The sequence below is a fragment of the Varroa destructor genome, unplaced genomic scaffold, assembly GCF_002443255.2.
Source record: "Varroa destructor unplaced genomic scaffold, Vdes_3.0 BEIS01000007.1, whole genome shotgun sequence".
Taxonomy (NCBI): Eukaryota; Metazoa; Arthropoda; class Arachnida; order Mesostigmata; family Varroidae; genus Varroa; species Varroa destructor.
Window position 1 is genome coordinate 2,218,933 of NW_019211460.1, and position 21,082 is coordinate 2,240,014.

General features: G+C 39.5%; 1 protein-coding gene and 1 long non-coding RNA gene across 2 annotated transcripts; both read right to left on the reverse strand.

Annotated features, from left to right (window-relative positions):
• Positions 1–283: 283 nt before the first annotated feature.
• On the reverse strand, positions 284–20,102 carry nmo (serine/threonine-protein kinase nemo). The gene is given in 11 exon segments (XM_022813684.2): positions 284–3,664; positions 3,826–4,029; positions 4,032–4,060; positions 4,347–4,443; positions 4,680–4,947; positions 5,239–5,412; positions 5,763–5,888; positions 6,931–7,104; positions 7,455–7,536; positions 7,733–7,918; positions 18,470–20,102. Coding segments are annotated over 10 exon segments (1,608 nt in total). The 5' UTR covers positions 18,865–20,102; the 3' UTR covers positions 284–3,664; positions 3,826–3,952.
• On the reverse strand, positions 15,612–18,463 carry LOC147754188 (uncharacterized). Its single transcript, XR_015317976.1, has 2 exons — positions 17,927–18,463; positions 15,612–17,039 (listed from the first exon to the last, which is right to left on the reverse strand). It is a non-coding gene; the product is annotated as an uncharacterized LOC147754188 (long non-coding RNA).
• Positions 20,103–21,082: the final 980 nt, after the last annotated feature.

Genomic DNA, 21,082 nt, shown 5'->3' on the forward strand with positions numbered 1-21,082 from the left:
ATGGTCAGAAGGTATTTCTACATGATTGCGAGTAAGTATACCTCGATGGCGATTTAATTAACAGTAAAAAATAAACTCGTAAAGCGAAATATTAGGAGTGTAGAACCCTTGTTTCTAGCAAAAAATTATGTTAAAAAATATGCGAACTTTGCGTTTATCGGAAAGTATCAGTAAAAGTAATCCTACTTCAAGATTCTTGTTATCTTAAGCAGGATTACCCTAAACGAAAACTATTTTTTGCAACTTATGTTTTCTAGTTGAATAGAAATAAATGCTTAGACCATAGTTTTCTTGCAATGTTTATTTTTTAGCAACAGCAGTACTCTAACCAGAATATAGAAACACTTGAGTATAAATATGTGCCATTTGCCATCAGCTACGCTTCTTCCTTTGTGATTATTCGGTGGAGGCTCTTTGAAGAAGGTAATTTTAACAAAGCCTCTGTTATCTCGTCTTTTCATTTAAACTTCGTACTAAATACGCTATCCCTTTTATTCCTCTCCCCTGTTGCTCTTTTACAGTAAGTGGCGTTCTCCTTCTGTGTACTCGTCTCTAAATAAAGACTTAATTATGTAAAGGCTAAATTAACTTGTATTATTGGTTTCATGACCAGGCTTGAATCAATCCCCTATCTAGACATAGTTTTCATTTTCAACACCGCCGTCATCTTTGTTGTTCTTATACTTATTATTTATTACATACAAACATTTACTATGGAAATAGATTTTTCTAGGATGCACACACACACACACTCAAACACGATTCCTTTTTCCAACCAGACAGCCGTCACACACGAGCTTCGATTTTCATCGACTACCCTCTGCCTTTGTTAAATTTACATTTTTTTTAAGAATACCATTATCATAGATTCACAGTACTGACAACATAAACAAGTGTGAGACAAGTTTAATACGTATCCTTATTTTTCATTGTATCATTTAAAATCGTTGTGTGGGTGGAGTACCGATCACAATCACAACATTGTTCATTGTGTCTCCAGAATCTACTGGTATAACGTAGCATTGACAGGACTTACCCATTAGTGGGCGACATTATATGATGAACCATATTTTGACGTAACTACACTGGTCTTGACTTCCAGTGGTCTGTTAGTCCATGAATATAGATTATATAAGCAGTATTAACTGCAGGGAGGTCAGCTTAGTTGTCGTCAACTCAACGAATCGGATAAATGTATCGGAAACTAACAGGATTATCGAAGAATATTAGAAAAACGATTTGATATTACCGCTCTGGTCTCAATTTATGTTCTAAAATGGTAAAAAACAAAATTACATTAAATAGATAGTTAACTCGATACAATAATTAGTCGCAGTTAATTTGAATCAAAGGGTAAGGGAAACTAAGTAACAAAAACTGACAAACACAACTTCAATTTTGTTCGTCAAGAAGTTTCGCAAAAAAGATTTCCACTTGGCACTATAACTGAACAATGGTAACTGAATAAAAACACACAGTATGCGATTGTCAAAATCATTGATCAATTAGTTGATCATTTTGAGCTACGTACTCAAAACGAGGAGGAGATCTACTTGAAAACCTATTCACTAGAGCAAGCTATCGAAGTTCTCAGTTACGACGCACGATCGAGCCATATTCGAGTATTTTCTTGTGACAATTAACATTCATAAGATTTGCCACATCTGCGTGTGTCGATCGTGGAATTCGCCATAAAAACGTAAATTTGGTTTTACAATGTATGTTGTGCAAAATTATGCCCCCGCAGATTATAATACTCTAACGGAAGTTTCACTTTTTCTAAAACTACATCGGATTTCTGGATCACGACTTCCTTTTTACATTGGCAGAATTGTCATTGGCCATGTAAAAGCATCCGGCATAATTTTTAATTCTATAAAGTATCATCGTTCCAGACTTGAGTTTACTAATATTTCTGTTCTGGGAAGGCGCTCTTGGCGAAGAAAACGTTTTCACTTTTTAATAAAGCCAGTACGTATACAACTAGCTATACCTTCTTGTATCCTGTATTTTGTTGACTTCGAAACTACGAAATTTAAAATACAGACATGTACAGCTTTTCGTATAATCATATTCCTTGCTTAAATGGACATTCATATCATAAAAATAGTATTATTACTAATGAACGAGAACGGCACGTTGACAAACACGGAGTTGAAAACTGCAGTAGCTTTCTTTATGTTTTGTAACTCTTTGTGCAAAATGACTATCATGGGATAGCAGCAAATGAACGAAGCCTGGAAAGGTTTTATCGAAAGGCCTCGTTTTTACTGTACTACAAGATTAGGCAAAGTTGTAGTAGGCCGATATTTTTGTAGGCCGTATTCTTAATATGTTCATTCGTTGTAGGAAAAAATCCCGCTTAACGCCCTAGTTCAACATTCTCTGCTACGCTGACGCTACTACCATGACTTCAGCTAAATTAAAAACGACTAAATTGCGCACAATGACGCTGACGAAACAAGCAGCGAGGCATCCAGACGGTTGACTGTTCAGTTGACTCTTCGAAACCCAATAACAAAGCGTGCGTGCCACTTAAATCTCATGTTGCTGCTGCTGCTACTGCTGCTGCTGCTGATGATGCATATTTATTTGCTAAAATAGAATAGCATTGTTATAATGAATATACGATGTGGACGATATTGTACAGGTTAAATATGTGTCCACTTGAACCAGTATCTGTAGGAAACACTCACAAGCATACCTACTAACATACGTTTGAAAAATTGATAATTTTTTAATCAATTAAATGTACAAATGGGGCGCTGCCAGCACCAATCCACCCGTGACCGCTATTATTACCTCCTCCCCCCCTCTCTCTCTGCTACTACCTTCGGCGAGCTATTAACTCTGCGTTCGCCCTCTTCATCCCACGATTTCTTGATATAACATCTGTCCTAAGTACGAATTGAATTTCAACAGGTGTTGAATCTAATGAACTTAACTGGGGAATATTTAGCTATTTTCCCTTGAATGAATAGCTGTACTTAGAACAAAATAGGAAGTTTGATCTTCTCCTTGCCGACAGATTCAATAGTTAGCGTTGACGCTGGAAGTTCTGCAAAACGGCTTGGTTAAGCAACTGGGTATGATTGAGTTTTTTTCATTTAACGCGTCTAGCGATAAGGCTAATTCTTGTATTCATTGCGTATTGATCCCACGATTTCTCAGGAAGCTTCCATGTTCCGCGAAGTCTACCTTAGCTCAGTATCTTAAATTGCTGAACGAATTGAACGAATAAACTTTGCAAAGTGGCATAGTTAACTCTCCAGAGTGCATATGCTAAGTATTCCGATGGCTTGTTAAACGCTCAGGACTTCTATTTACAAAACATCTCGGCAGGTTGCTAATTGTTGACCAAGTTGATTGAGCGCTTTCGTATTTACTTCATACACAAATTGCCGCCATTTGACCCGAATCACTTCTCTTCTTCTAAGACAACGGCGTTAATGCTATATTTTACTGGCTATTTATGGTTCAACGTCATCCTATGTGGAAGGCAACTGAATTCCCCAAGTCATCGGACGGCCTGAGTTTGAGCTTGAGGTGCCCCCAATTCTTTTGTTGTTTGACCAATTTGGGCATCTATTAGTGGTGCTTTCTCTGCTGCTAGTTGTCGCCTGACAGCGCAATCGAGATCAAATGGCTCCTCGTTTGTTTCCGTCTGAAAGGAAATCCAAGATAGGTGAAGATTTTAAAAAAACGAAGACGTTTTTTCTTGCGCATACAGTTAGGTAAACCCTAAACTAGCTTTTGGAGATATTCACAGTTTAAGAAATTGATCAACTGGAGTACGAACGAGTTTTTAGAACAAAAAATTCATACCAGCTGTTGCTCATGTTTTCTAGTCTCGCTTATTCCCGTTGTTACCTCGTACAAAAGTTGTTTTTCATCTTGGCGTTGTGATAGAGCGCAGCACGCATAGTCCTCACTACAATCGCCATTATTATGGTCATGCTGGGAGCACATACACAAAGATGCCAGGAGATCTCGAGTCTCGTGCCGCTATTCCCACTGGTGCGGCGATGGCGGTAACTCTGAAGGGTGCGCTACCGTCGAACTGCAACAGTGAATACAAACAAATCGAAGTAACTTGGGATGGCAAAAATTGAGACAATTACGCTTTACAGTTGCTTATATACGCTCTAATCAGATTCTTAGTAAGGCTAGCCGAGCGTCAAGCCTAAAAAGGAAAGGGTAAAAGTGCTCTTTCTTTGTAGCTAACTACTTAGGCCAATAAGCTGCTCTTTGCGATATCTATGATCTGCTTAACAGACTTGTATCTGTTTAAGATCATAGATAAGAGCTGTAAATGTAAAGCAGCATACACAAAGAAACTGTGTTACCTCGCAAATGACTTAAAAGCTGTAGATTGCGGGTTTATACACAAGGGGACACGATTTGACGATGCACATCGCTCTGAGATGTATTTATGAAGTTTTTCTGAAAAAGATAATCAAATAATGAAGTAACCGGTAATTTTTATTACATACTAGCAACTGACTTTTGATCCACTTCAGAATTATTTTTAACTTATCGTACGTAACAGTAAACAGAGGAGAGATTATATGTTTGATGTTTAGATTATACAGCGTTAGAAAGTAATACATATAATATGTAAAAAAATTAGGAAAGTATGTATTATCACTTGTCATTCAGAGAGGTGAGGCTAGACTAACCTTTAACCTGCATGACGGTTTTCAGCTCGTTTTCGAGCGTATCGTCAAATTTTGTACTAGCAACGGGCTCGAATTCGCGTGCATAATGTCGCAAGCCACAATGCGCAGCTGAGGGTGATGATGACACGCAGCATCGACACATACAGGAATGATATCGTAGCCGTCCTTCATCAAGATACGGGTGGGCCAATGCGTCAGTGGCACTTATACGTCGCGCCGGATTAAAAACCAACATCTGACAGAGTAAATGGACTGCATCTGGTGTTGCCTGTGTAATTTGTAATGTGTTTGACTTAGTACGTATTTCAATGCAGAGATGACACGAAGTCGTATCAGAACATCCCCAAGTTCGAATTTAGCTTTGTCTGTGCAGTATCACCGCCTCTATTTATGGTCGTTTAATAGATGAACTATGGTTAAAAATGTCAATAACGGTACATACTAAACATTCATGCATAAAGTAGAGGCATCTTAAGATCTTGCATCTTATTTATTGCAAAAATGTTTTTATCGTTCGTTCCAAATAATACAATCGAGTCGCTGCTTATCTGGATATTACCTGAGCTCCAAGTGTATACAAGGCGGATAGCGAAGGCGGTTTAGCAGGCCGACGTAACATATGTGCTCGAGCCCCTTCGCAGGCGTATGAAGCTAACTCTGCTAGTTCTTGACTACTGGATGGAGTACCCAACAAATCGGTGATCATCTCTAACTGGGCGATGGGAGTGGGCGCCTAAGACAGTCGTTGTTGATTTTAGTCACTCTTAGCCCTATTGTAACTCTATTAGTAGATCTCATATTTTAATAAAAATATCTATTAGGTTAAGTTACATTGTAAATTGTAACAAATAAAAATCTCTGAGTTGAATTACTCGAACGAAATTATAATTAAGGGATCGGCCCACAACAAAACGATTGCAATAAGTCCGCAACATGACGTAACCGGATCTCAGAGTGAAACGACGCGCATGTCACTATCATCATGTTTAACTAGGTATAACTAATGTTTTTTTCGTAAATAAGGTCGTTAACACTACCAACTGTCTTCTGATGAATAGTTTGGCAAGTACGAGAGATCAATACCTGAAATAAGATGCGTCTTCCAAGCAGTTCAGCGAAAATACATCCTACTGACCACATATCAACTGCGTAGCCATAGTGACGCGCTCCCATTAAAAGTTCTGGTGCGCGATAGTACTGCGTTACCACCTAGAAAGAAAAGAAAAGCGACGAGTCACGCACCGCTCCACACATATTTTTAATGGGAGTTTTAAGTCAGGTATTCCTTGACGAAAAACAGTATTTTCGACACAGGCGCAAATTGAATTTGATTATTCGACCTTAATGAATGCTAACATCTGTATAAACCAAATGGCGTCAAATCAATTGATCTAGTTTATATTTCACACCATTAAATTAAATAAAACTACTTTTATTAATATTATAGTTTTGAGTTACTTAATGGAGCTCTTTCGTTAATTTACATATCAATAATATATTCGATACCGCTGATTGCGAATTAGAGAGATCTAACGTGCGAGTCTTTCTGTTAGTAGCAAAAGGACGGACATGGACGCTTTTCCCCAAAGATCTATCTTTCTCTTAAACGAAGAACCTCACGCAAATTATATGAACGCACGCACGCACATAAAGAAAACAAATCTCATTATATGTTCGTGATGTGGTAAACATGCGTGCATCTTTGCACCATGATCATCAGAGATTGCGTAGTTTTCCTTCAATGTGCAATGCAGTCTGTTTCTGCTATGAGGATTATGGGGATATGGATGCACCACGCTCGACAGAGGGACAGAGACAATCATTTTGTTACTGTCGCTACTTCACATAGCCGGATTATGGTATGCCACAAGGCTACTTGGCATAGAGTAATCGCACTATTTTGTTTTGTGTTTCTCTTTCGCGATAGATACAGAAGGTTCAATGAATACCAAACAAAATAATAATTATACGCCTATGCACAACCACATCAAAGATTTCGTAAGCAGTTTGCATCAGCGAAACAGATCGTTACATGTTGAGTTTCGTAATGTCTGACCTGACTTTGTTAGCCTCTTTTCAAGGGGGCTGAAGCTATTACAACTACTCAGGTTGCAACTAGCGCACTTTGTGCTTATTGTTCTCGTCCTGAAAACTGTGTAACGTTTCAGACAATACAAGTGTTCAATAGTAAAGCATTCGTATCACACTATGTAATTAAATTATGTACTAAAACTGCATGGTTTGTTTATACCTCCTGCGTCATATTCCTTCGCTGGTCAGGCTCCACGCATCTTGCCAGGCCAAAGTCACAGATTTTGAGCACGCAATTTGAGTTGACGAGCAGATTTCCTGGCTTCACATCGCGATGCAGGATTCCAGCGCTGTGTAGGTACTTTAGACCACGCAAAATTTGATATAGGAAAACCTAGGGGTACATCAGGCCAGTAATATGAAATCGTGAAAGAAGCTTTTCATTACGAACGAACTACCTTCATTTGCCTTCTACCTGCCCTTCCTGTTTCAGGTCAAAAGATTTCGAAGAATTCTCTATAGGCCGTCGACAGCGTAACTAGGCATCTGTTGCGGTCTGCTCAATTTCATCGACCCTTCTAGCTTTGACGGTTTATTGTGTGCAATGCTTTTTCACTAACACAACCACAGACTTCTATGAATGTTGGATAGCATAATGCCAATCTAAAAAAATTAGACTTAAAACTTTATTTCGAGCTACATCCATCCCACCCCCGTCCTCCTTCTGTTGCTTCTTCTACATACTTTAACGTGATCAGTTGTCAGGACCTGGCCGGAAACAATTATCTTGTGTAGATCGCTTTGCATTAGTTCCGTCGTTACGTAACTGAAAACATTTTTTTAAAAATTAGGTCAGATAATAAACTAGAAACTGGTAAGAAGAGGTAATGGCGAACGTAAAAAGACACATTAGCAATTTTTTTATTTCAGGAGTAGTTAACATCGTTTGTCATGTGTTGGCTTGATATGATTTCTAGTCCGATTTCGAAGCTGTGTGCCATATAGCATAAGCTGGTGCTTACATTTCCTGGAAAAAGTCAATGTGGGGAGGTTGAAGGGTGTCGAGCGCCTGGAGAATGTTGTCATGTTGAAGTGAGCACAGCATTCGCACTTCACGGAACACCCGACGGCACGAAACCATATTTTGGAAGACATTTGGCATTTTCTTGAGTGCCACTCGCGCGCCATCTCGAGGATCTGTTACTGACCTGCAAAATGAATACACAGAATATGCTCTCTTCATCAAAACTAGATCGACATGCTTCACTTTGACCGATCCTCTAACCCGCGCCACTTCAAGATTAATATAGCCCTATAGAGTTTGAATTGGTTACTTTAACACAGTTCCTATTAAACAAAAATAGTAGTGATTGGTCTTCATCCAAAGCTTGCTAATTTTTATCGTACCTTTCTCTGTCTCATGCACCTTTATTTTTGTGTATTTTATTATATTCAAGATTTTATGAATACAAGTTTGTGTAGGTGTTACTTTTTTGGTTCACTCGTAAATTCAGCAATTGCCTAACAGGAATCTGGGGCAGCGTGGCCAGGAATTTTGGAAACTGGTTCCGACCTCGGTGTTGGCAAAAAGGATTACCAGATTATTAATACTTAACAAAATAGGGCACTGAGGACTAAAGCGTTACCAATATTATAAAGCAGCTGTTTGGATGGTCTGTTGAGGAAATCCCCAAATAAATACAACAGACTATCACGTTAGACGCAGCGATAAGAAATACCAATAAGTACATTTCGAAGTCGGGAGTATGCATCGTTTGAAGGGAAACTAAGCACGTAAAGTATGACTAGGCATTGTTATGATTTGCGTTTTACTTGATGAAAAATTATATTTTGAATGTTAAGCATTATCTCCACTTGCAGTTATAAACCGTAAATGTCAAAACTCTTATCCACTATATACGCTACGATACACCAAGTGAAATTAAATATTAGTTTATTACGTCAAGGCTGTTTTTACTTTATTGTATATGAAATATTCTCTATTTTCGCCCAGGTAGGTTTCCTAGCACCATCGTTTTTCACGTTCCTATTAACCTGCGCTGTGATGTTTCCGAAAAAGGCAACCGATTGCTGCCGACTCAAAAATAGACTAGAAGGCGAAAAATATCGCAACATCTATCTGCAAATCATCAACACAGCCATCGCAGTTGCGTGAAGCCAAAATTGCGACACACAAGCATCGCTGTTAGGCAGTGTTCTGACGTCACTCAGCCTTAAAGCAAGGTACAACGTTTTTGCTTCTTTTATCTGTTGCGTCTATCTCAGTCCGGACGCGAAATACAGTATTCAAAGCTTGCGTTAGTTATAGATTCTTCTCCTTATGCTGTTCCTGCTCGCCGCTAGAGGACCCTGCTAATCATTCCGAACTTACCCAGACAGCCTAGACAGTCTAGGAAGCCAGCTACTGCCGGTGCTATAATGTCACAAGCCGGTCGCCGTAGCCTGTGGAGGTTGATGAAGGTTGCTGCTCTACAGGGCAGCGCACCTTTTTCCCTCGGGAGTGAATCGACTGAGTGCATTGCTTCTTCTGACTCGTTCGCTTCATCGAGAGCATCCCTCAGATCAGAATAGCCCGAATCGCTAACTAAAGCCAGCACACATTCACCGTCTACAGTGTACTAGAGCAAAACCCTCAGCTGGACGCGTTTGCTTTCATAGCCTACAGCCCCGCATGTATAGCAAGCTCAGCGAAAATCGATTTCAACTAACCTTGCTTAACCAGACTTCTTCTGTGCACAACTTTATATCATGAAGCACATGGGTCTTCGATATTGGGAGTCAAAAGGATGCTGCAATTTACGATACTATAACACCATTGCCGAGCTTCTCGCGACGCAGTTTGAAAACGGTCTGGTTACAGCACACATGTGTTTACCAGAATTAGGTAACTGGACGACGTCTGTAACGTGACTGAGTAGATCATCTCAGCATGATAATTACAGCAGTGGTTGTGACCAAGTCGAACAGGCTTTAGCATCGCACGAGACTTATTCTAATATAATACCGCCTAACAGGTCTAATCACATATGATAGCATCCTTTTTGTGCAATAACAATCTTTCTTCTTAATAATGACATTGGGTTATTATTTTTGTTTTTCGGGATCTTTTTGTAACGGTGATATGACCTAAATCGAAAAACAAAACAGCATACCGCTGGTTTTCATTTCTGCTATTGGTAGGTAAAGTAAGCTCCGTACGAATTGATAAAACAATACGCCAACTGTTATTTTGTGGCCTATCCTCCTATAGTGTAAGCATAATAGTGATAAGTCCATAAAATCGTTTAGTGCTTTTCTCACACTATGACACTATTGTAGTAATACCACGATTGCAAATGTTCACATCTCTGGAACTTTGGACCTTTTCAAATTAATCCTGGGTGAATCTCGGTACTTTAAATATTGTATTTAAACCATATTGATAAGTTGATAAGCCATCTCCCTATGATGTTTAACTCCGTTGTGCTAATGAACCTTTGCAAGGCTTCAATGATGACAACGGGTTATCGATTGCTTTCATGTGGCCTAAAGAACAAAATTTGGCTTTTATAAATTTCATGATTAGATTACAACGATACAACATAATAAAGTTTATTGAAATACGTACGAAATATAATTAATCTAAATATTTGGAAGTTACGATTGATGATAGTATTTTCTGTTTGGTTTTACAGTTATAATAATATATTATTCACTTTTTTCAATTTTCTACACAATAATAAAGCAATCATACCTAGTGTAAAGATAACTTATAAGCAACATGGGAAAGTTTTTGTCACCTTCCCGATAAAATCTCAATGCTGAGTATTAATATCTTTGGTGCAGCCACGAGTAGACACAGCAGTACTCAAGAGCTATGACCGAACCGCATTTTACCACTCAGTTGGAGGCCATCCTTCCGATACACTCGCAACATCATCCTACAAAATGTCCGAGCTGATAGATTCAAGGTGTAAAAAAAAGCACTAACGTGAACTGACTTCATAAGGGCACTAATTCTTTTAGATCATCCATCTTTTAGTTAGGAAATGCTTTACATTCAACAGGTTTGTCTCAGTTGTCTAGCAAATGCCTTGACCAAACTTGGCCTGCCTGACCATTGTTCTTTCATCTTAAATGTTTAATCTACTGTTCCCGTAGGGAACAGAGAGTATTGTAGAACCACCGCTAGTCATCAGCGCCAGCCACGTGCCGTACATAGATCATATACGTAAGCATTATAAAGATATGTACAGTACCCCGATACAAATTGACGATGCATCTTATTATTGTTATTATTATTAGTGCTAAAGCGTAGCACGAGAGAGTGTTTTCAGCGCTAACGCTACATTAGAATAGATAGCAATTATATCATAAACAAACATAGACTGAAAAAGTTAACCAATACTTGTGTGTACCAATGCAGGGTGTGTACAGAAAATGTACACATAGTTTGAATGATTATGAATTCAATTTTTATTTACATATAATTAGTATTTAAACTGTAAGAATAAACTCAGCATACTGCAGATGTTTAAATTGTTACCGTTGTAGTTAATACACTGGTGATAGCGGTAAGCTATTGATTCACAAAGTCAGTTGCGGCTTTTAAATCTTTAGTCACGGTGAGCGGGCATGGAATCCTATGAAGTCTTCTAACACATGGGTTTGGATCTTCATCAAGATGTACTCTTACATCGCGATGATAGTGCGCAGATGTTTCGTTTTGTTGGAAGTAAAATTCGCCGCTTCCACTGAAGTCTTTCGGAATGCGTAACAAAGCAGATAAATTCAAATTACTGCAGTTAATTTATGAAATTGGCACCAATCACTATACTATTAAAAAATGGCGCACCTATATTCTAGCGTATATGTTTTTCAAGACACTCTGTATACTAAATTCAAACGGTGACTGTTTTAGTGTTACAGCAGTATAATTATTACAATTTAAAGTTAACTACTTACTGTATACCAGGATCTTGACAAGTCTGCGTTGGAAGAATGTCTATTACTATAATAAATACCGCTAAAAGAAATACGGCTCCATCAATATTTTAGGAACAAAATGGATTTCTGAATTTTCTGGTAAGAACCAGATTATTCAATATTTAATGTGTCTACGTACACATCTATTAAGCCGCAAGATAAAATCAAATAGGTGCACAACGTAGAAAACCGAGGTTAAATCGCAACGAGCAAGAGCAAATACGACGGCAATCCCTTGTGAAGCAATCTCTTGAGGAAAAAGGTGAGTGTTACAAACTTTCTTTATTTTCTGCAATCGACGTAAATGTTATATTTTATAAAAGATGATCCTTCATGTAAGACACCAAAGTAATATTTACATATGCAAGTTAATAACGCAATAATTTCATCTCGCTTAATACAATACAAATACTAAACTTTTTAAAAAACTAATATATATATATATATATATATATATGCACCCTGCTTATTCACTAAGGTTGGTTTAAGATAGACGCTGGTTTATATCGGATGCGCTCGTTTCTTGTCACTTATCCACCATTTGTTTACTTGACTATTGGCAAGCAAGCATTCTCTGCTACAAGTTTGCTAAACATTTCTTTTTTTGCAGAGCTGAATTTTAGTCGGAGTTCAGACTTTAAGACTGAACGTTTTCGGTGCATTTTCGACACTTTCGTACTTGTTACTTATCGTATTTCACTTTTACCGATGTCGAAAATCTACAGAAGCGGCCCGGACATTTCTGCGCTGTGCAGTGCATTTCATGCTTAACAGGGCTTTCCAAAGCTGTTTTGCTAAGGTTAAGGAATTTTTTCAGAGAAGCATTTTGAATTCAAGAGTTTCACCTTACTACGACAGCCCGATTAGATCCATGGGGACCTCTTGAAGGCGCCTTTGAACGAAAACGATCAGCCCACAATTTGTGAATCGCCCGAAAAAATCAACCGCAGTCATGTGACTACCACTCATCACCATGCACTATTGAATTCACCCTCCCCCAAAATTAGGAGTTGGGGGACGAAAACACGCCTTTTTACTGCGGTTCAATACAAGGAGCAAGACGCAGCGAAAACGATAGCCTCCGTCAATATGAAGCAAAGTAAGGAACGGATAGCTCAGCAAGATACGCTAGAGCCCGGAGTATGCAGTGGTCCGTCCCAAAACATCAAGATTTGCATTTGGTAGAATTGCGGGGTCTTATACATTTAAAAAGACTTGAAAAAAACAAGACAATAGACACGAATTTGTATATAATGCAGTCGCATTTGGTTTGCGAGAGGATCAATAGGGAAGCCCCTATAGGTAGAGAGAACTGTTTCTCCATGTCAATGCAAGGTTACATACTGCAAAAGCCGTTAAAAATGGCCCGCAACAGTCTAAGTGGGTTTCTGGCACCTTCTATATTTTATAAAAATCCCCACCGACCAATTAATACCTTCTCTGTCTTTTAGCAAAAAAAATTGTAACAGTGCGTTTGACAACGTAAAGTATCTTAAAACTAGCTGAACGAATCCTCATCATTAAGCCTATAGGCTCTGGCGAGACGGTATAGGTAAACTAGTTGGGAGATAATTCTAGAAATATATACATGACAAAGTGCGCCCACCTGCTATTTATTGTATTATTCTAAAAAATATTTTTTAAACTAAACCACAATATGTAAACGAAAATCATGCATTTTCCTTGGTCGCTAAAATTGGAACGCCTCTGTCGTTGTCACGCTTCAAGTTTGAAAAAAATTCACCAAAAGTTTCCAGGAAAAGTGGAAGGCCCACAACAAGGTTTAGATTGGAAAGCTCGAAAATGCACACAGAATTCGAAATTTTTAAACAGAGATTACCGGATTTTCTTGAAAAGAGTATCTATCACTAATTAGGTCATTCAGATTAGGTCCAACGAATAGTGTTTTTTAGACATCTGGCTCTTATGCCCTACTAGATACTAAAAATATAGATTGAAGAGACTGTTTTGAGGGTAGCGTGCTTGTGCAATACTTCGAAGAGTCTACATGTAGCAAAATCGCTTTAGTCCCAGAGGGACAGTTGTTCTTGAAGTTGAAGAAGAATAATACGAGTTAGCGGTTTAGACCCTCAATGAAAAAAGTATTTGTTAGTTACATTGAGTAAAAGCGTCCACAAAGCCCGTTTTGCCAATGTATCTGTTTCGATTTGGACGCAACCTATAAACGAGCAAGATCAGTTTTAACCCCACTCACATCATGTGTATTTAAGAGAATCATATATAGTTGTCACTAGCCCTAAGTAATTTACTTTTGCTCACTATGTTTAAAATAGGATAGTATAACAACGACAATCAGATGTGGGTGGCCAACATGGCCGCCTGTAAGACTAACTTTTATATTGATATCACAGTGTTGTAGCTCCCATTAATTTATTTAGAAAAGTTAGAACTTATCATTGTAATCGTGCTTGATATTTTTACAACTACTCTTACTATCATCATTATCAATTCAGTTATCCCTGCGTTCGTTAGCGCGCTACCAGATGGCGCTTGTATACGCTGTATGTATAAGATTAAGAGTAGTTGGAAACGGCAGTAGCACGAGCTTCGCAGGCTAGGGCGATATGGATACTACTACTCGTCTTTTTCCTGTACGGTGGCTCCTTCACCGTCCACATCGTATCGCATAGTTCTTAACATCAGCGTTCTCTTTGAAAGCATTTTGATGATTTCTCGGACCACGACAGCCATGGTGCTGACGACGAAAAGAGAGAATCAGAAGCGGTTCAGCGCAGCAGAGCTTCTAAAGCTGAATCTACTGCTTCACAGCAGTAGTTCAGTGGCAGTCGGCCTCATCAGAACTCTACTGTCGTTGTCAGCCAAAGGATGGGAGGCAGGGGGGCTATGCGCTGGCAATTACCGATCTTTCCTGTGCTAAAGCTGCCTCGGAGCTGCCACATAGGACAGCACACCACCGCAAGAAGAAGTGAAATACGAATTGTAGAAAGGCCCAAACGGTCCAGAAGCGGCACTGGATAGATTGACGGTCGGCAGTTGGCTAGATGGTCCTCTCCTCGGGCTTCTTGTTGCGTCGGTCTCACTACTGTTCACTGACGACAACTCGCTTCGCTTGAACCCGCGTTCACCTCGATCGGAGATCGAGTTGCTCATTGCTGGGATGTTAGACTGGGATTCTTGCTGAGCTGTCGTAACACTCGCTCTCTCATCACTAGCAGAACTTAAAACCCAGCGAAGATACAGTAAAATTCACGAATCTCATTTTTCGAGAGCTCGTAGCTTTCGCCGCTTGTGGCAGTCATTGCTGACGCTACGTTCACCCCATTGGATTCCTCAAATATACTCCCATCTCTTCAGAGAGAATCTAGGCTGGGCGATGCCCAATCGAAGCCGATAAAGCCAGCACATGTGGGAAGTTAAAGATGGATTCCTTCGTAGGGGCTTTATGCACAAATAATGCAAAGATTCAGAAACCCTTTACTTTGGTTCACGAGAGAAATAGCCAATCCACACTTATCGTATATTGGGACTTCAACTTCAAAACTGAATAGAATAAACGTATACATTCACGCAAGGAATGGGTGCGCACAAGAAAAGGCCTTAGCTTCGCTAGTTTTTCGAAAAAAGAACACTCGTTTGACTATACATTCAAACAGGCATATTGCTTTGTAGCAAATAAACAGTGCAAAAATTATATTAAAACCTTCTGAAAACTTTGCCAATGAAAATACTATAAATCAAAAATGGCAACTTAAGTGCTCGAGTTTTCATGCTGCTGTTTTTGGTAGGTTGCTCCACGCTTTAGGAAAGATATCTGGCCTAAATTATACATATTCAATAATTTTTCTTTTGCTCCATAAATATCACTTTCTAACCGAAAGCTTACAGATTTTCTTCCCAAATATGGCAAGTCGTTATTCTTGAATGAAAACACTGTTGTTACGCATATTAGTATCATTGGTTACATTTAGTATGCATTCACTGGGCAGCATAGAATTCATCAACAACTGTTTTGTCGGCCTACTTCTTTGCTCTTGTTAACCATTCTCGTCTGAATTGTGGTACCCCTTTTTTCCGTTTTCCGAAAACTATTTTTACATGTTTATAATGTATACATACATATTATATCAAAGAAGCCCTCCGGGTGCGTAGGCGATATTTTACTATAAATCATTCCAATTTGAGTATTGAAAGACAAAATTAATTGTTTTCTTCTTTTACTATCCACGAAAGCCAAGGTAGCCGTTAAAAGACAGCACTCTTTATCCACTAATTTCGGACAGAATATATATTATTATTGTTATTATTCCTTTTTCATAACTCTCAGGTTCACTCCATATCGAAATATATCTGAACAATATGCTGCGGCGCAACACAGCAAAAGGTCCCATTTGTGCTTTTAAAATATGGGCCGTAAGGTCGGGATAAAATGGCGCCGATGGTTCTGACCAATTTCCATCAAATGCTACAAAAATTTAATATTACTGATACAACCCAAAGAAATTACCTATCGGATTGCAGTGGCGGTAAGCATATCGTATCGATCATCCTGCCCTTAAAGAGGTCAACTAAATACAATACCAGATAATTCCAACTCCTATTAATCAAAACTCAGTTCCCGTGCGCAAAATTAATTACTTCTTAGTCTCCTTGGTGCCGATCGGTTATTGGTAAACACGGACTTGCAAAAAATTATGGTCTATCTCTTGGAGGTAAATACTATAAGTCCGCTGCCAACGCCTACAGTAGATGTAGAAGCTCTGCAAGGTCTACCACCAATCACTCCGGGGCTGGTTTAGCCAAAGACTCCTCTGTCGCCCTGTTTGTTTAAAGCTCACTGTTTTTTCATACATTAGTAGACCGTCACAAGCGACATTAGATTGTACAACTAAATAAGCAGAAACATGAAAAGAACTGAGGGCTCCTTCAGTCTGCACGTGCTCTTAGTGCTGCTGCTAGTAATTGCCAAGTTCGTGAAGGATGTGTCAGATACTTCGCGTGAGCTCTATAGAATTCTTTAGGTTAGCTGTGAGTAGGTAAGAAAGTTAGGCTGATTCGTGTGCCCTTTTTCACTCTCTCTCTCCTTCTCGGTCCGAATCTGTTCCTCCTTCACCTTCATTTCCTGAATTGCTGGAGGCTTTTTTTGGCTGCGCCTTGGCCGTGGTGGATGACATTGACAGCGCCCAATCGATTCACAATGTTTGCAAGACGCGAGGGCCGTCAGGGCCAGCCAGGTGTTTCTTACATCTGCCAAGTCATTCCGTTCTTGACCGTGACTGCCTACGCTATTTTTGCACAGCTTTGATCAACTTGTATAGATGGATCACGACTACTAAGCTATGTTATAACCATTTGCAGCAGAGTCTGTAAAAAAGAACCAGTTGCGCAATTGCATTCCAGCACGTGAATGTCCTTGTTCATTTTTTTCAGTTTTGTCAAAATAATTGAAGCCTTCGTGGAAACTACTTATGTTGAACTATATATTATACTGTTAAACAAGTGATGATTGAAATATAGTGCTCTGTTCGAATATTATTGATTACCCGCAAGTTAGAATCTTTTGTAGATCATGTTCAAAAACTGATTTCAGTGTTGGGAGGGTAGTTGGGTTCAGTAACTGCGATTTAAACTACGTGTAAGCACCAGTATATGATGGGCTGCCATGAGTGTTGATACTTAAAACGCGAAATATAGAATGCGAATCATTATATCTCCCTTCTCGTCTTAATAAACTTGAAAGTAACTTCAATCTAATAACTAACTTATGCCTGCTGTTTCAATTCGTACACTTTTTTTTCGACAAAAAAAGGCTTTGCAAATACCATTACTAACTAGTCTGTTGACCAACTGTGCTTTAAAAAAAAATTAGTTGGTAGTCGATGTTTGACTTTACAACAACCGCACTAAATATAATAGCAACACCTAAAAACTAGAAACTTCGGGACCTCATTAATATACGCTTAATTAAAATTGCGCCCGTTATTGAACGGATTTTAAAGAAGATCGAGGCATAAAATTCTTATGAAAGATACGCGACAAAATGATAGACAAAATGCAGTACATTACATGTACCACACATATACCCGTTTACAGGATCAATTTGCATTGGTCCTATGGCATTTACTATAGAATCACACGGTCACATTGAAAATAATCGGGGAACTCTAGTGGACTGTTCATAACTAATCTTTCAATTAAGCAGATCTTCGAGGTCTAATGACCTTTTCTCAAAATAGGCATCTATGGCGTACCTGAGTAGGATTTGGAGGTACAGCAACATGATGATGAATAGCAATACCGGGACTATTGTCCTCTTGCAGAACATACAGATTTGATGAAAGCTTTTTTTTTTTCATAATACTTCAGCGCTGGCCGCATGAAAATGTCTTGATCAATTCTTGTTCGGTTTTTAATGAGAGTGAAGCGGCAGCATTGAAATTCACGAACATATCAACTGCGCATATATTGAAAATAAAAACGTCTTCTAACTATAAGTACTAACTTAGCTTGAATCTACAAAAGTTAAAAATTCTATGCCGTACCCCTGATACGTGCAATAAAGCTGGGACCGTATACAAATTATATCTTTAACGAAGTAAGAAGGAACAATAATTGTCGTCTACAATCAACTCTGATCATGTATGTAGAAGACAAGACTACTTGAATGATGATAGAAAACAAACTGCCCTTTTGTCACCAATTGTTAACTCTTATAACAAACATTTCAACTACATTTTAGCTGAACTTCAAGAGGAAAGTATATGCAACAAATCTACACCGCCATATCTCCTTACCATACTACTCCAAACGCGCCATATCCTATGGGACGCTCAGGTTGCTGAGATAATTGTTGCTGTTGAGTAGAACTGGTACTGCTGGAGTTGCTTGAGTTCGTGTTGCTTCCACTGGTAGAATTCGAAACCCCTGTGGGCTGTCCTGTGTGGGCAGGAACTGCAGACGTAACAATATTTTCTGAAGGTGGTAAAAGGTTGCCATTTGAAACACATGACGTTTCCCCCACGGATGGATGGTGATACTGTTGCTGAAGATGTTTCTGATGGTCGGACTGTTGCGCCGACTGTTGTGATAAAACTGGCTGTTGCTGGTAGAATTGCTGATGCTGAGACGCCGTCAGAATCGCCGCGGTAGCGGCGTTTAAAGCCGCTTGCGAGCTACCCACAGCAAACATGTTTGCTGTAAACGCACGAGAGACTTGCCGTGCAATTTTAAGGTTAACAACGGCAGCACCACTATTTTGTGATGATGACAATATGCAATTTAGAGATCTACACCAAATTCGAACCTATTAAAAACTGTTCGGGCGCGGTTTAAGTTAGAATGATAGGAACATTTGGCCCACTGAAGTTAGCACGGTCATGATTCCCTCGAACGCCAGCTGCGATGATGCGGGGCTAGCACTTCCTTCAATAGAAAAAAAGCTACACTGTCGAGATGGTGATATTGACTTTCACAGTCTGAAGTAATCGTAAGGCCAAGATATATTCATATAGGTATGCATGTAGACGAATAATGACGATGATTATATGGGAAAGAGTCACCGTTATATTAGTATTAGTAGAAGTCGTTGAAATATGTAAGGAGGCTCTTTAGTTGGTGGCATCGAATTGCCCTTTTACCGTGGCCCGTGCGCGTCTATAAGTAGTACCTCAGTCAGTCAGCAAACAAACTTTATTATAGAAGGCTCATTACACAAAGTAGAAATCCGTCCTTGTACACCATTATTCGCACTAACAGAAACAACCACTCGACGACGTTAGACAAACGGCACAACTAATGCCAGTCAAACTAATGACTATCCACAACCTATTCAAGGCAGTAAGGTAACCCCACAGTTTACGGCAGGCAGGCGCTCAAACGGCTAGCGATCAAATTCGGCGAGGAAACTGGGGGCAGTCGGCCTAATCTGTGGAGAACGGTACTGTTGCTGCTGTTGTATGAGTATTCTTCGCTCTTTTGCAGAAGTATAGCAGCAGCAGCAACAGCAAAGAAGATCAGCTCTCGACTCTCACGCCGGCGACCAGCAGATACGCTGCACACAGAGACGCAGCGACGAACTGTGGTGGAACAAGAAGACACTGCGGATCCTATAGCCGACTGCTGCTCGTTCGGCTGCTTTCCACCATTTCTTCATGCACTCTAGTAGAAGTAACAGCAGTACTATCACTTCGCTACGAATGACTGTGGCGGACTCGCTCAAAAGCGGTCCTCAGTTGTGGTCGTGCACGCGCCTCGTCCTTCCGCTGGTTAGCACCACGAGCAGTAACTAACATCAGGCCAATACGTACAACACAATCACTACTGAACGCTGCTATAACTACTCCTTGTGATACATGCTTAGACTTCTACTGTTGTCGGCCGACATCACGAATAGTACAAGGGACGACAGCAGCGGCGCCCGTGGCGCCAGTAGCGGGACACTCACCCAGCACTCGGCAATGCGAGCGCCCCCATTCCGCTGTGTTTTGCACGAAAGCGCCATCTGGCTGTGGCGTTTGAAAGCTTCCACCGCGCGGTAAATTCAATTAACTTATGATTGCTAGGGGGTGTGGTGATCTCCCGATGATAACGATTTCGTTTCTTGATTCATATCAAGAAAAGGCAATATTTGTATATATTCCGTCAATAATTTCTCTGTAGATGGAGAGCTAATATGATAATTGAAAACAAGGGTCGGAGACTACTTGACTGAAGCTATCTTTTTATTTCTTCTTTTTCATTTCACCACCATTAAAATTTGATAAATGAACTAAATTCCCATTTCGTTGTTGCAGGCTGAATGACTATAGTAAATCCTAACAGTTGAATAAGGGTTTATCTCCTGAAAGCTGATTTCTCTAACAAAATAATAATCTTAAAATACTAGCACCCATTTCGCTGCCTATGGAAAAAAAATTGCTCCCATAGGTCGCAGTGAAGCAAATGACAGTATTAAGACAAAGGAAGTTGCACGGTTTGTATGAATATAAAAGTTGGAGGTTTTTTGTTTGGCATTGGGGACGACGCAGTGAAAACGGGACCTAGGACCACTGTCGCAAACTGGGTTTGAATAAATAGGCTGCTAAAAATAGGGAGTGATTTTGGATTTCACAAAAAATGAGTCACTGCGAGAACGACTGGAAAGTAATTGTAACCAGTACAATGGAATGCCTAATGGCAGTACTAGACGTAAAGATCGAAACGTAGAAGTAGTACAACAATAAGATACGGTTTGTTTCGCAGTTCTGCAAGTATAGTTCGCGAGTATAGTTCAATTGAGATCACTGCAAAGCTGCAAAGGTTATAGATGAAAGTTTAATTTCTACCATTAATAAGGACTAGGTAACACTTCAGTAAGCTAAAAGTTTCTCATGAAGCAAGTTCAAGAGGTATATTTGTACTAAAGCCTG